Source organism: Protobothrops mucrosquamatus, unplaced genomic scaffold (assembly GCF_001527695.2).
Source record: "Protobothrops mucrosquamatus isolate PMUCROS unplaced genomic scaffold, P.Mucros_1.0 scaffold1426, whole genome shotgun sequence".
NCBI lineage: Eukaryota > Metazoa > Chordata > Lepidosauria > Squamata > Viperidae > Protobothrops > Protobothrops mucrosquamatus.
Genome location: NW_015387611.1, coordinates 88,336 through 102,018, shown reverse-complemented (window position 1 = coordinate 102,018; position 13,683 = coordinate 88,336). Strand labels below are relative to the sequence as shown.

Genomic DNA, 13,683 nt, shown 5'->3' with positions numbered 1-13,683 from the left:
CATTTTATCATTCATCCATTGGCTTTCCGTAGCTCTGGATGTGTCTAGCACCACTTCACCTTTCAAATTCTTCTTGTGGTAATTATTTTCCACAATCATATATATTCTAAAAATTTCATTTACAAAACTAATATTTACAATAAGTAAATATAAGTATAAGTCAGTAAATATTTAATCAAATCTGATGATTTTGTATCCAGAAGGCTATAAAGAAAAGATTAATAATTGGTAAACACCATTAAATTGTATGCTGCGTCAAGTAACAGGGTGAACATTTTGAGTGTTGCTTTTATTTCCATTTTCTATTCTTTCAGCAGAACTTCCTTTTGCAAGAGGATCTTACTGTGATTTGATTGCAGACTCCTCTAAGAGATCCAGGAAGCTCATTATTTAGCCAGCCAAAGGCAAAGCCTCCTCTCACCATTCTGCTGTCCTCCTTCATCAGACAGGCCACCCAACTCACTTTTGGAGATCATATCTGGCTTTCTACCAGGTTTCTTCCTTTTATATGACCCTCTAAGAGTTGAAATTGAAGGGCTGGGGTTTTGGTTTTTTTGGGACCATTCTCATGAGAGCAAAATCAATCCTTTATCTTTTAAACTGTAGCGTCTGAAGAGAGATCGAGTTTTCCACCATTCAGTCCTATTGCAAGAGCATTATACAGTCCCCCCAACCTACCCTCCCTCCCTGGTAGGAGGTGGAAAAAAAGTTGAGGTAGAGCATATCTGGACTCTCAGTGCTGGAGGAATTAGCTTGAGAATTTGATTCTTTGGAAAGAATATTCACAGACCAAAGATTCCAGGCAAAGAAAAAACCCCAGGAGCCTGGTGGTACCTTTTCTAATAACGTTTATTAAACGTTTATTATTAGTGGCAGGCTACTTCATAGAGTGGCTGGACTGATGTAGGATTTAAACTGTGTGGGATGGAGGGGAAGAGAGGAGTAGATAAGTTGGTTGTGTAAATGTTGTTTACATGTGAGACAGATTGCAAGCACACATCAATTAACATTTGTAGCATGTTAAAAAAATCATGTTGGGAGTTCAGATTGTGTGAACTCTTTTGATGTATATGAGTTCAACAATTTTTCACTCTGTGCTTAAAGCCCTGTTTTCTCAAGCAGTAACTTGGAGGTTTGCTATAGAATATCTGGGAGATTAGAAGGCTCTGATATTATTTTTGTATGTTTGAGTCCTTGTGTTCATTAATTTTTCTGTGCAAATGTTCCCCATTTGTTCTATGTAGAATACAGAATGGCCCTGCTGGCAGCTGATGACAGAGATCCCATTGAAGGAAAAGCTTGTAACGGTACTTGTAATCTTGAATATATATTATTGGGGCTTGTGATAGTGCTGTTGTAGTGTAGATTTGGGGACAAAGGCTGTGTTGCAGAATCTGATTTTCATCTTGGCAACATGGTCGTGTTCTTTTTTGTTGCTTGTGAGAAACTGCTTGAGGTTGGATGGTTGTCTGTATATAAGTATGGGCCTGCTACTCAGTGCGTGGTCGATACATATATTCAGATCACTTCTTTACCATTTCTACTTTCAGTATTCTCACAAACCCACGCTGCTCACACGGCTGCACAATAGGTCTTCTGCAGATGGTAACTAACACTGAGAAAGAGAGGAACTTGGTAGGTGGGGAACACGTTGCAGGTTGGGTAATTGAAGAAGAACAGGAGAAACTTCTTCCTTGCCTCTTGATTTCCAAATTGGGTGAAACTGCTGCCCCAAAGCAGAGAGAGTTCTGAAATTCATTCATTCATTCATTCATTCATTCATTCTCTGCTGTTATTTAAGATGTCAGAAGCTTTTTATCACTGACAAGGATTTATAGTAAACTTCATAAAGCGTACTAGATGATCTATTAGCACAAACATTTATGTTCAATTTGTTTTGCATGATTTAATAGCATATTATTTAAGTGGTATATTTCTAATCACAGAAGCCCGTCAAAAATGAAATTTTCAGTTACAAAAAGTTAATGTCTCACGTATATAGGCTACTACCTGGATATCAACACAAGAGGCAAATTTATAATGCATTCATAAACATAAAAATATTGCTTTCTTATCATCATGATTGCCTTTAGCAGATGTAAAGAAGTGACAACATCTGTAATTAAGTGTCTACTATTAAGATGCAATAATGTATCACAGAAACCAAAATTACTACAGCACATGGGATAACATTGTGCTTGAATAGTTCTGTTGAAAGCACGCTCTTTGTGAAAGCTCCTTCCTGAAGCATCATTTTAACACTCTGAAAAGGAAGAAAAGGGGAAAAAAAGTCAAGCTTTTTTCAGCTTTTCTCTCTTATTTCTATTTCTATCAACCCCCCAAAAAGTAACAACACATATTCTACTAGAACCATAACTGCAAGTTTTTGTCTCTGAAATATTTATCACACTAATTTCCTTCTTACTCTGGTGCTGGTTTCAGCCCCAGTAAGTTAGAGCCTCTTTTGTCTGCAACATTCAGAATTGGCTTATATCAAATCTGTTCACATCACAACAACTGAACGAGGGTCCCTTCCAATTGGCTTTACATTACTCAGTGTTTTCCAGTGTTGTGTCAGGCACTTACACGGGAAGTCGTGTGTATATGTTCAAAAGTCAAATATGAATCCTGACATCATAACACAAAGTCCATGATTTGCAGCTAGTCCTCAACCTACAGCCATTTGTTTAGTGACTCTTTGAAGTTACAACAGCACTGGAAAAAGTGACTTATGATTGGTTTTCACACTGGCAACCATTGCAGCGTCCTCACAGTCACGTGATCAAAGTTTGGGCACTTAGCAATTGGCATGTACTTAGCACATGGTTATCGCATATATTTAGCACATGGTGATCACATGACCCCGAGACAATTGCACTGTCCCGGGGTCATGTGTTCACTATTTGCTTCCAACAAGCAAAGTCAATGAAGGAAGCCACATTCACTTAAGGATCACATGATTCACTTAATAACAATGGCAACAAGGTCATAATATGGGGCAAATCCACTTAACAACTGCCTTGGTTAGCAATGGAAATGTTGGGCTCAATTGTTGGGGTTCAGAACTTCCCATTGCAGTACACCTTGCATCACAATTTGCCCTAGACACACATGCCACTCATCTGTAATGGGCTGCAGCATTCAGAAGACCAAAAGCATAATTAAAGTTAGTGGTCTCATTGATATTTACCACTATGATCCTTAGCCCAGTATCGGTTTCTCCCTTCAATCTCACCTCTCATTCCACCTTAGTAAGACATACATCACTGCCTGCAATGCTGGAGCTGTTCTCAAAATATAGATATAAAACGGAGGGTCTTAAGTGAATCTAGCTGCATTCAGAATCATAACCATTGCTTTCTGATGAAAGCAACCAGTGCTCTATGTCAGGGGTCTCCAAACTTGGCAACTTTTAAGTTTTGTGGACTTCAATTCCTAGAATTCCCCAACCAGCTGGCTGAGGAATTCTGGGAGTTGAAGTCCACAAATCTTGAAGTTGTCAAGTTTGGAGACCCCTGGTCTATGTTTTAAGAAAATGGCTTATAGATTGCAGAGTTTATAGCAGTTTCTGAATAAAATGAAAATTAAACAAAATGTTTTCTCTCTCTTTTTTTTTTTACTTCTAGAATAATCTGAAACCTGGGTTTTGAGAAGACAAAGTGCCTGGGAAACCCATGCAGACCCTGTTTTTGTTTTGTTATTTTTGATGTGCAATTCCCAGGCTATAATTATTGAAATTGGTGACATTGTGTCCTGTCATTTTGAGATGGGAATCTCTACCCAAACTGTAGCCTAAGCCCTAAAACAGACTTAAGGTAGTATAAAAATAATAAATAATAATAATAATTTCCACTTCCCCAAAGGTAAGACAAAACACCCCCCAAAAAAATTCCTGCTAGCAGATTATAAACTAAGAAACAGGGGAAAACACTGATGTAAAAATTAAATGTGCATACATCATTTTAATTCTAAGGTACTGTAAGCAAATGCAGTTAAATGAGGAGTTCTACTCACAATGGAAATCTATACTGTACTATATGCCAGAAAGTATCTTAGCATGTGTCTCCTATAAAAGGTTGTTGCATTCATCAAAACTGATACTTGTTCCTTACCTTCTTCCACAATGATATTAAAAAAGCACCATGGGACACCAGGTGGTTTGCTGTCAAAACAGCACTTTCTCTTTGCACATTTATCAGCCGGGATTCCTGGATAGCCACAGTTCTTCCGGAGTTTCACATCTGTAGGACACACCTTTCTATCTGTTTGGAAAATAAATTAACTCAGGATTAGTGGGTCAGGGCTAGCTGTAATTTGGTTCTGAATACACTATTTATAGTAGATTCTGGATACTATAGCTGTACATGCTGGCTATCTTGGTAACAACAATTGGGTGATGTATTGTTGGGTGAAGCCATCAGGAGGTGCTGTGTTTTACATAGACAGATAAGTGCTGACCTCCATTTTATTAAAATTCAGATTCCATGCATGCATTTCCCGTGGCTTTCTCTGACTGTAACGGAGACTGATTTAAAATCTCAGTTTAATGTACCATTCAGAAGAAGTCATTATTAGTTCTGAATCTCCATTAAATCTGAAAGAATACATAATTTACATTTGTGTAATAGAATAATTTTGCAAATGATGAAAATTATATTTTTCTGTCAATGTGTATTATTTGCATAATGAAGTCATAATTAAAATGACATAGAATGACAGAAATTGCATAAAAATGTAACAAAATATATGCAAATATGACTACCTTATCTAGACTATTCAGATACAATGGACTATCCATTATTTCAGAGAAATATCTGGAATCTGCTGCATTCAAAATCCGCTAAAGGGAGCACTATTAAACTTATATTTTATTATGTTCCGTTACAATAATTCTCAACTCATCTGAGCAGGAGGAATAAGAACTAAAAATACTGTAGCAGTTAGAAGTAATAAGTTTAATAAAATATGTATCAAATCACTGAGAAATGCAAAACAAAACCCTATATTCTTCATAACGTGTGTTGCACACTATGCTGTGNAATATGGAGAAGATGGATTGTTTATATTCAAAATAAGCATAGAATGGTGGAATATAATCTAGGCTTTTAGATAATTTGTTTCTTTTTTTTACATATTTCACCTACTTATGTAGAATATTATTTTGTGGAGTTAGGGATATTATTAGTAGTTTACTTTTAGTTGAATAGTATCCTGGGATAAGGTTTGGGAAGTCCGGGGTGTGGGGTGTGGGGTGTGGGGCGTGAGGGTTTTTGTATTGTGATGTATTTGTGATGTGTTTTTTTTTTATGATAAAAATAATAAAAAAATTTAAATTTGAAAAAAAAAGAATCATAACCATTGCTGTCTGATAAAAGCAACCAGTGCTCTATGTCAGGGGTCTCCAAACTTGGCAACTTTTAAGTTTTGTGGACTTCAATTCCTAGAATTCCCCAACCAGCTGGCTGAGGAATTCTGGGAGTTGAAGTCCACAAATCTTGAAGTTGTCAAGTTTGGAGACCCCTGGTCTATGTTTTAAGAAAATGGCTTATAGATTGCAGAGTTTATAGCAGTTTCTGAATAAAATGAAAATTAAACAAAATGTTTTCTCTCTCTGTTTTTTTTTACTTCTAGAATAATCTGAAACCTGGGTTTTGAGAAGACAAAGTGCCTGGGAAACCCATGCAGACCCTGTTTTTGTTTTGTTATTTTTTGATGTGCAATTCCCAGGCTATAATTATTGAAATTGGTGATATTGTGTCCTGTCATTTTGAGATGGGAATCTCTACCCAAACTGTAGCCTAAGCCCTAAAACAGACTTACTGTAAGGTAGTATAAAAATAATAAATAATAATAATAATTTCCCCTTCCCCGAAGGTAAGACAAAACACCCCCCCCAAAAAAATTCCTGCTAGCAGATTATAAACTAAGAAACGGGGAAACACTGATGTAAAAATTAAATGTGCATACATCATTTTAATTCTAAGGTACTGTAAGCAAATGCAGTTAAATGAGGAGTTCTACTCACAATGGAAATCTATACTGTATTATATGCCAGAAAGTATCTTAGCATGTATCTCCTATAAAAGGTTGTTACATTCATCAAAACTGATACTTGTTCCTTACCTTCTTCCACAATGATATGAAAAAAGCACCATGGGACACCAGGTGGTTTGCTGTCAAAACAGCACTTTCTTTTTGCACATTTATCAGCCGGGATTCCTGGATAGCCACAGTTCTTCCGGAGTTTCACATCTGTAGGACACACCTTTTTATCTGTTTGGAAAATAAATTAACTCAGGATTAGTGGGTCAGGGCTAGCTGTAATTTGGTTCTGAATACACTATTTATAGTAGATTTTAGATACTATAGCTGTACATGCTGTCTATCTTGGTAACAACAATTGGGTGATGTATTGTTGGGTGAAGCCATCAGGAGGTGCTGTGTTTTACATAGACAGATAAGTGCATGTATTTCCCGTGGCTTTCTCTGACTGTAGCGGAGACTGATTTAAAATCTCAATTTAATGTACCATTCAGAAGAAGTCATTATTAGTTCTGAATGTCCATTAAATCTGAAAGAATACAAAATTTACGTTTGTGGAATAGAATCAGGGCTTTTTTTTTGTTATAAAACACCCAGAACGGAGTTCCAGCGCCTTTTTTGGATGGACCCTTGTAGGGTAGGCAAGGCGGGTTGTATGATATGCATGAGTTCCGGCACCTTTTTTTTTTTTTTTTTTTTTTTTTTAACAAAAAAAGCACTGAATAGAATCATTTTGCAAATGATGAAAATTATATTTTTGTGTCAATGTGTATTATTTGCATAATGAAGTCATAATTAAAATGACATAGAATGACAGAAATTGCATAAAAATGTAACAAAATATATGCAAATATGACTACCTTATCTAGACTATTCAGATACAATGGACTATCCATTATTTCAGAGAAATATCTGGAATCTGATGCATTCAACATCCGCTAAAGGGAGCACTATTAAACTTATATTTTATTATGTTCCGTTACAATAATTCTCAACTCATCTGAGCAGGAGGAACAAGAATTAAAAATATTGTAGCAGTTAGAAGTAATAAGTTTAATAAAATATGTATCAAATCACTGAGAAATGCAAAACAAAACCCTATATTCTTCATAACATGTGTTGCACACTATGCTGTGTTGTTTAGGAAATCATTTCAGAACTATATTGAAGTATTTAAATGTCTCACCTTAAGGAACCTCTGAATAATAACTCATCTAACTGGGCTTGGGTTGTAATGATTGTCAAAAGCAGTTTGGGTTCTGTTATTTCCCCAAAAAGTCTTTATCATATAGTTGTGTTACTTCTAAGCAATATTCCAAAAGAATACCTCTTATCCAGAAATTAGTAGCAGCCAAGAGAATTATTTATTTAGCAGACTTCAACCTCTAACTATGTACATGAAATAATAGGGTAAGAACACATACTATTTTCAGACAAAATTTAGTAAGCAGCGTGTAGTTATAATTAAAATTGTCATCAAAATTACAATGGCCTGACATAATAAAGAATGCCTATAGTTCAAAATGCATTACAATACTTTTAAGATGCTGACTCATATTTAAGAATTAAAACTGCCCATGGCCTAATGAATAATATAAATTAAGCTCACAGATCTCCTGGGCTAAGGATCATAGTGGTAAATATCAATGAGACCCCTAACTTTGATTATGCTTTTGGTCTTCTGAATGCTGCAGCCCATTACATATGAGTGGCATGTGTGTCTAGGGCAAATTGTGATGCAAGGTGTACTGCAATGGGAGGTTCTGAACCCCAACTTTTTGTACTTGCATCTTTTTGCAATACACATGATGCTGGCTTCCATGGTGATAGCTAAAAAAAATCATTTGCCATACATTGGTAACATGGGATAACCATGAGTTTTGTCTTTTGACAGCAAAATGCCGATGTGATGTTGATCCCCACAAACGATCCAACTGTGGACCTCCCGGGATCACTCCCCAGGAATGCGAAAATAAAGGATGTTGCTTCAGTTCAACAGTGCCAGGAGTCCCTTGGTGCTTTAAACCAACCCCTCCAAAATGTAATTGATTTATGTGATACTAAATCAGACTTTTCCAGCTCTTAAATGATATCCCAATTGGTGGAACAGATAAGAACTTTGAAACAGCTATCTTGCTGGCGGTAGCAGTGAGACAATATCACAGATACACATGATGCTGGCTTCCATGGTAATAGCTAAAAAAAAATCATTTGCCATATATTGGTAACATGGGATAACCATGAGTTTTGTCTTTTAACAGCAAAATGCCGATGTGACGTTGATCCCCATTAAGAAAGNCAGCCAAGAGAATTATTTATTTAGCAGACTTCAACCCCTAACCATGTACATGAAATAATAGGGTAAGAACACATACTATTTTCAGACAAAATTTAGTAAGCAGCGTGTAATTATAATTAAAATTGTCATCAAAATTACAATGGCCTGACATAATAAAGAATGCCTATAGTTCAAAATGCATTACAATACTTTTAAGATGTTGACTCATATTTAAGAATTAAAACTGCCCATGGCCTAATGAATAATATAAATTAAGCTCACAGATCTCCTGCCTCATTTCTCTTTCAAAAGGTAAAATCAGGTGTGCATGTTTCAGTAGAACTCAAAACCTAACGGATAGCTTTTAAGGGTTCTCTTGATGGACCCTGATTGTGACAATTCAATTTTAACTAAATCTGATTGTCCTGTACAGTGGTTGAGATTTGTTCCAAAGGAGAGCTTTGAAAATGAAGGTGTGGGAATGTAACACCTGTCTGTAACTCTTTAAAGGAGATAAGTGGCAGCCACAGCTGTACGATCCCAGAAAAGATGTGGCTACATTAAAGAGATACAAACAGGTGTTACATTTGCAGTCTTCCACTGAAACTCCTGGAGTTGAATCAGAAGTACTACACAGACCAATTTTTTGCTTAGAATTTTTGCTCATGCAGGCAGCATCTTTAATTACCACAAATTTGCTTAGATACTTTATCTAGATCATCTTTAGATCTATTTATTTTTCTGAACTTCAACTACCTCTATTTATGACCTCAATAATTGACAAACTGTCAACTAGGAGTAGTTTGGAAAATGGATTTACATACACTGCATAATTTGGATAATGTTTCAGTACTCTTCAACTAACTTTCAAGCTTGCCTCTATCATTGAAGCTATATATTCTTTTAGATAATATCTTTCTATATATAAAACATAAATTTGGGGGTTTGGGCCACAATGAGAAAAACCTTCTATGTTTGTTTTGATAAAATGAAACATCTCTCCAACTCTTAGAAGAAGATATAAAGAAACCATCTCTCCAGGGTCCAGTACTTCTCTGTTTCTCTTGAGTCTGGGTCACTCTAATGTACAATTAAAAAAATAAAGAACCTGTGATATGGTCTCACTCCTACTGCCAGCAAGATAGCTGTTTCAAAGTTCTTATCTATTCCACCAATTTGGATATCATTTAAGAGCTGGAAAAGTCTGATTTAGTATCACATAGATCAATTACATTTTGGGGGGGTTGGTTTAAAGCACCAAGGGACTCCTGGCACTGTTGAATTGAAGCAACATCCTTTATTTTCGCATTCCTGGGGAGTGATCCCGGGAGGTCCACAGTTGCATCGTTTGCGGGGATCAACGTTACATCGGCATTTTGCTGTCAAAAGACAAAACTCATGGTTATCCCATGTTACCCTGTATGGCAAGTGATTTTTTTTTACCTATCACCATGGAAGCCAGCATCATTTGTATCTGTGATATTGTCTCACTGCTACCGCCAGCAAGATAGCTGTTTCAAAGTTCTTATCTATTCCACCAATTTGGATATCATTTAAGAGCTGGAAAAGTCTGATTTAGTATCACATAGATCAATTACATTTTGTTGGTTTAAAGCACCAAGGGACTCCTGGCACTGTTGAATTGAAGCAACATCCTTTATTTTCGCATTCCTGGGGAGTGATCCCGGGAGGTCCACAGTTGGATCGTTTGTGGGGATCAACATCACACCGGCATTTTGCTGTCAAAAGACAAAACTCATGGTTATTCCATGTTACCATGTATGGCAAATCATTTTTTTAGCTATCACCATGGAAGCCAGCATCGTGTGTATCTGTGATATTGTCTCACTGCTACCCCCAGCAAGATAGCTGTTTCAAAGTTCTTATCTATTCCACCAATTTGGATATCATTTAAGAGTTGGAAAAGTCTGATTTAGTATCACATAGATCAATTACATTTTGTTGGTTTAAAGCACCAAGGGACTCCTGGCACTGTTGAATTGAAGCAACATCCTTTATTTTCGCATTCCTGGGGAGTGATCCCGGGAGGTCCACAGTTGGATCGTTTGTGAGGATCAACGTCACATCGGCATTTTGCTGTCAAAAGACAAAACTCATGGTTATCCCATGTTACCAATGTATGCCAAATGATTTTTTTTTAGCTATCACCATGGAAGCCAGCATCATGTGTATCGCAAAAAGAATGTTCGAGTACTATTTTTAAAATGTTATACTGTAAAGCATGCGTGCATAGTTTAATCCTTAATTCAGCGGTCCCCAACCTTTCTGGCTTCACAGACCAGCAGCAGCAGAGGCGGCGGGAGGAGGGGAGGGGATGGTTTCACACGGGCAACCTAGCTCCTCTGCCTGCACCAATGAAGCTTCACACACTCGCCTGCCTCTTGCTCAGCCTGGTTCCCAACAGACCACGGAGTGGCAATGGTCCGCTGCCCAGGGGTCAGGGACTCCTGCCTAACTGACGAATGGCTGTCAAACCAGTAAAGCTTAGCAATAGCAGAAATAAGATTATCTAGAAGATTAAACATATCTGTAATGAGATAAAACTGTCCAAATATTAGGTGAGTTAAATATCATATTTAGTGTCTTCCATGTACTTAAACATTGCAACAAAATGCTAGTTTAAAGTAAAGTACTTACGTGGAGCTGCTACTCCTTCGAGCAGTACGCTGCAACCTAGAATTAAAATAGCTAGACATAACCAGACCCTTTTCTGATTCTTCATAGCACACAACTCTTGGAAAGTAGAGATTTGGATCAAAGAGAGTATTATGTGGCATAAATGGAGCTTCTTTTATATCACAATGTTTGTGTACTTCATTCAGATAACAAATTACCTGTTAAGCTCCACCTTAAGTAATTAGAAAATGTTATTTAGATTTTTATTAGATGTGTGGTGGAGGTATCCGGATATTTGCAAGGGAAAAATAATAAATGTCAGTCAGGTGTTTATAAAGCCCAAGTTAGGCCACTAGCCAACTGTCAAATATTGAACAGTTTCAGATGAAACAAATTTTAGCAAACTAAGAAACCATGCCTTTTTTAAAAAAAAAAAAACCCCCTCTGCTTCATACCAACACAAATTTACTAAAAAAGGCTTTTGCTCCCTCACTCGACTCTGTTCTTTCTGGTACTTTCTGCTGGCTAGTACAAACTCCCCCCCCCCCATTCTTAGCAATATGGAAACTAACGTCTCAGGTAGGTATGTAGATTGAGTAACACCCCATTTTGCATTTAATCAAAATGCATTTTCCTTCTCAAATGCACTCACAGAATATAGGAAACATTTCTTCGAAAGTTAATTTAAATCTAAGAGGAAAGAGGGAAAATATATACCCTTAAACACTAATCCCAATGTCAGAACCAATTAAAATTCAATTAAATAAAAGCAACAAAAGCCATGGGAAAAGTCCAGTTTCTTTAAGTCTGGATAACTGAAAAAAATGGTATGAAGTTCCCAAGAAGACTTGCTTTTATGTTTATACTAATCTGGAAGAAAACCAGTTTTGCTAATTTTAAAAGCAAAGCATTCTGAAGTGGGTGACCTTTACAATACTTAGAATTCAAGCTAATTTCAGGTAGTCCTCATTTAGTGACCATAATTGGGACCAGCAACTCAGTTGTTAAACAAAATGGTTGTTAAGTGAAAACATGACTGTGCTTATGATCTTAATTCCGCTTTCTTTTGCTTTAGAAATTTGGAAGTATCATAAGTGTGAGGATTGGTCACAAAGTTACTTTTTTATCACTGTCATAACTGCAAACAGTCACTGTATGAAGCTAAATGAGGGATACCTTTATTGCTTTAAAGCAGGGGTCCCCAACCCCCGCTCCGTGGACCGGTACCAGTCCGTGGCATGCCAGAAACCAGGCGGGGCAGACAAGCAAAGCTCCATCCACGGGATTCAGGCAGTACATGAAACCACACCCCCTCCTGTCCACGGAGAAACCTCTCTCCATGGAACCGGTCCCTGGTGCCCAAAAGTTTGGGGGCCTCTGCTTTAATTTCACCTAGGATTGGAAAGGTGTTCAAATGGAGTAAGCATGGTTGTGTTTGCTCTGTTCTTATTTAAAAATCTAGTTCCCCTATTTTGGACCACCTATATAGTTAAGATATCCAAGGATATATTTGTGTACATGCCTTTACAGCTATCTATCCAAGAAGGGGTAAGACTCTATCTGAACGAATGCCTTTAAATCTGTGCACTGAGTACAAACCTTAATGTACTTTCAGATTATTTATTTTGAATGTTTAGTCCAGAGAAAGATTATTACGTTTAGTGAATTGAATATTATTTATAATTCAGGAATTGTGCAAAAATATGAATTTGCTGTTGATTTATTCTTCGATAATTTTAGTAATGATGCTATAATTCTTCCTTCTGCAAAAGTGAGAAGTAAAGCAGAATACCCTCAAAATATTCAATACTAAACATTTACTACAATAATACAAAGAATATGAGCAAATCCCCATACGAATGTTATGTCTATTGCCCTTCACTTTGGAAGCATCTTCAAACAAACCACATTTCTTTCAATTTTGTTCTTCAGAGAGAATAATTTCCTTGTTTTTCATATGGCTGGAAACACCAGGGGACTGTTTTGGCATACTGGTAATGTTCATAGCAGCATCCTTTCGCCATGCATTCATCAGCAGAGATGCCAGGAGCTCCACACGACACTCGTCTCTTGGGTGCCATTCCACATAGCCTCGCAGGTACTTAAAACAAAATTATAGTAAAGAAGTTGAGTCTTGATGTCTTTGAATATTTTCTCTTGGTAATAAAGCAGCATCATTGTCCCTCTTTCAGTGATGCTCATACTTCTGTTATAGCATTGTGAGAATTCTCAGAAATAATAGCATGTATATTTTAGTTAATATAGCCACAAGTATGGCGGCATAGTTAAGGAAGAAGCTGAAAAAGGACGAACAAACAAATCCTACTCCCTCTTTCTGTTTTCTGTATCTTCAAGCTTCCCAAATTTTGAAAGCGTTAAAGAGGATTGTTTTCTAGGCATTGTGATGATTTACACAATGCAAATTGATATAAGAGTGCTGGAACAATAGCAAAGACACCCAAATAAGGTGGCATTATGAGGGAAAATGCTGATGTTTATATATATATATATATACATATACATATACATATACATATACATATACATATACATATATATGCTGTCATATATATAATATATATATATGCTGTCAAGTCGCTACTGCGATACATTACAAATTCAGATTTCTTTGTCAGCAAAAAGAAATCTGAATTTGTAATATATATATGCTGATATATATATATATATATATATATATATATATATATATATATATATATATATAT

The 13,683-nt window shown here is 36.5% G+C and overlaps 1 protein-coding gene across 1 annotated transcript in view; it reads right to left on the bottom strand.

Moving 5' to 3' along the window:
• Positions 1-1,857: 1,857 nt before the first annotated feature.
• Positions 1,858-13,683, bottom strand: part of LOC107292797 (integumentary mucin C.1) — a 16,959-nt gene continuing 5,133 nt past the window's right edge. The window contains exons 6-12 of the mRNA XM_015821922.1: positions 12,894-13,058; positions 10,716-10,868; positions 10,277-10,474; positions 9,919-10,059; positions 9,553-9,699; positions 4,113-4,262; positions 1,858-2,263 (exon numbers count right to left, since the gene is read on the bottom strand). Of these exons, the coding sequence (XP_015677408.1) occupies positions 2,256-2,263; positions 4,113-4,262; positions 9,553-9,699; positions 9,919-10,059; positions 10,277-10,474; positions 10,716-10,868; positions 12,894-13,058 (962 nt within the window). The 3' untranslated portion in view covers positions 1,858-2,255. The remainder of the gene's footprint in view (positions 2,264-4,112; positions 4,263-9,552; positions 9,700-9,918; positions 10,060-10,276; positions 10,475-10,715; positions 10,869-12,893; positions 13,059-13,683) is intronic.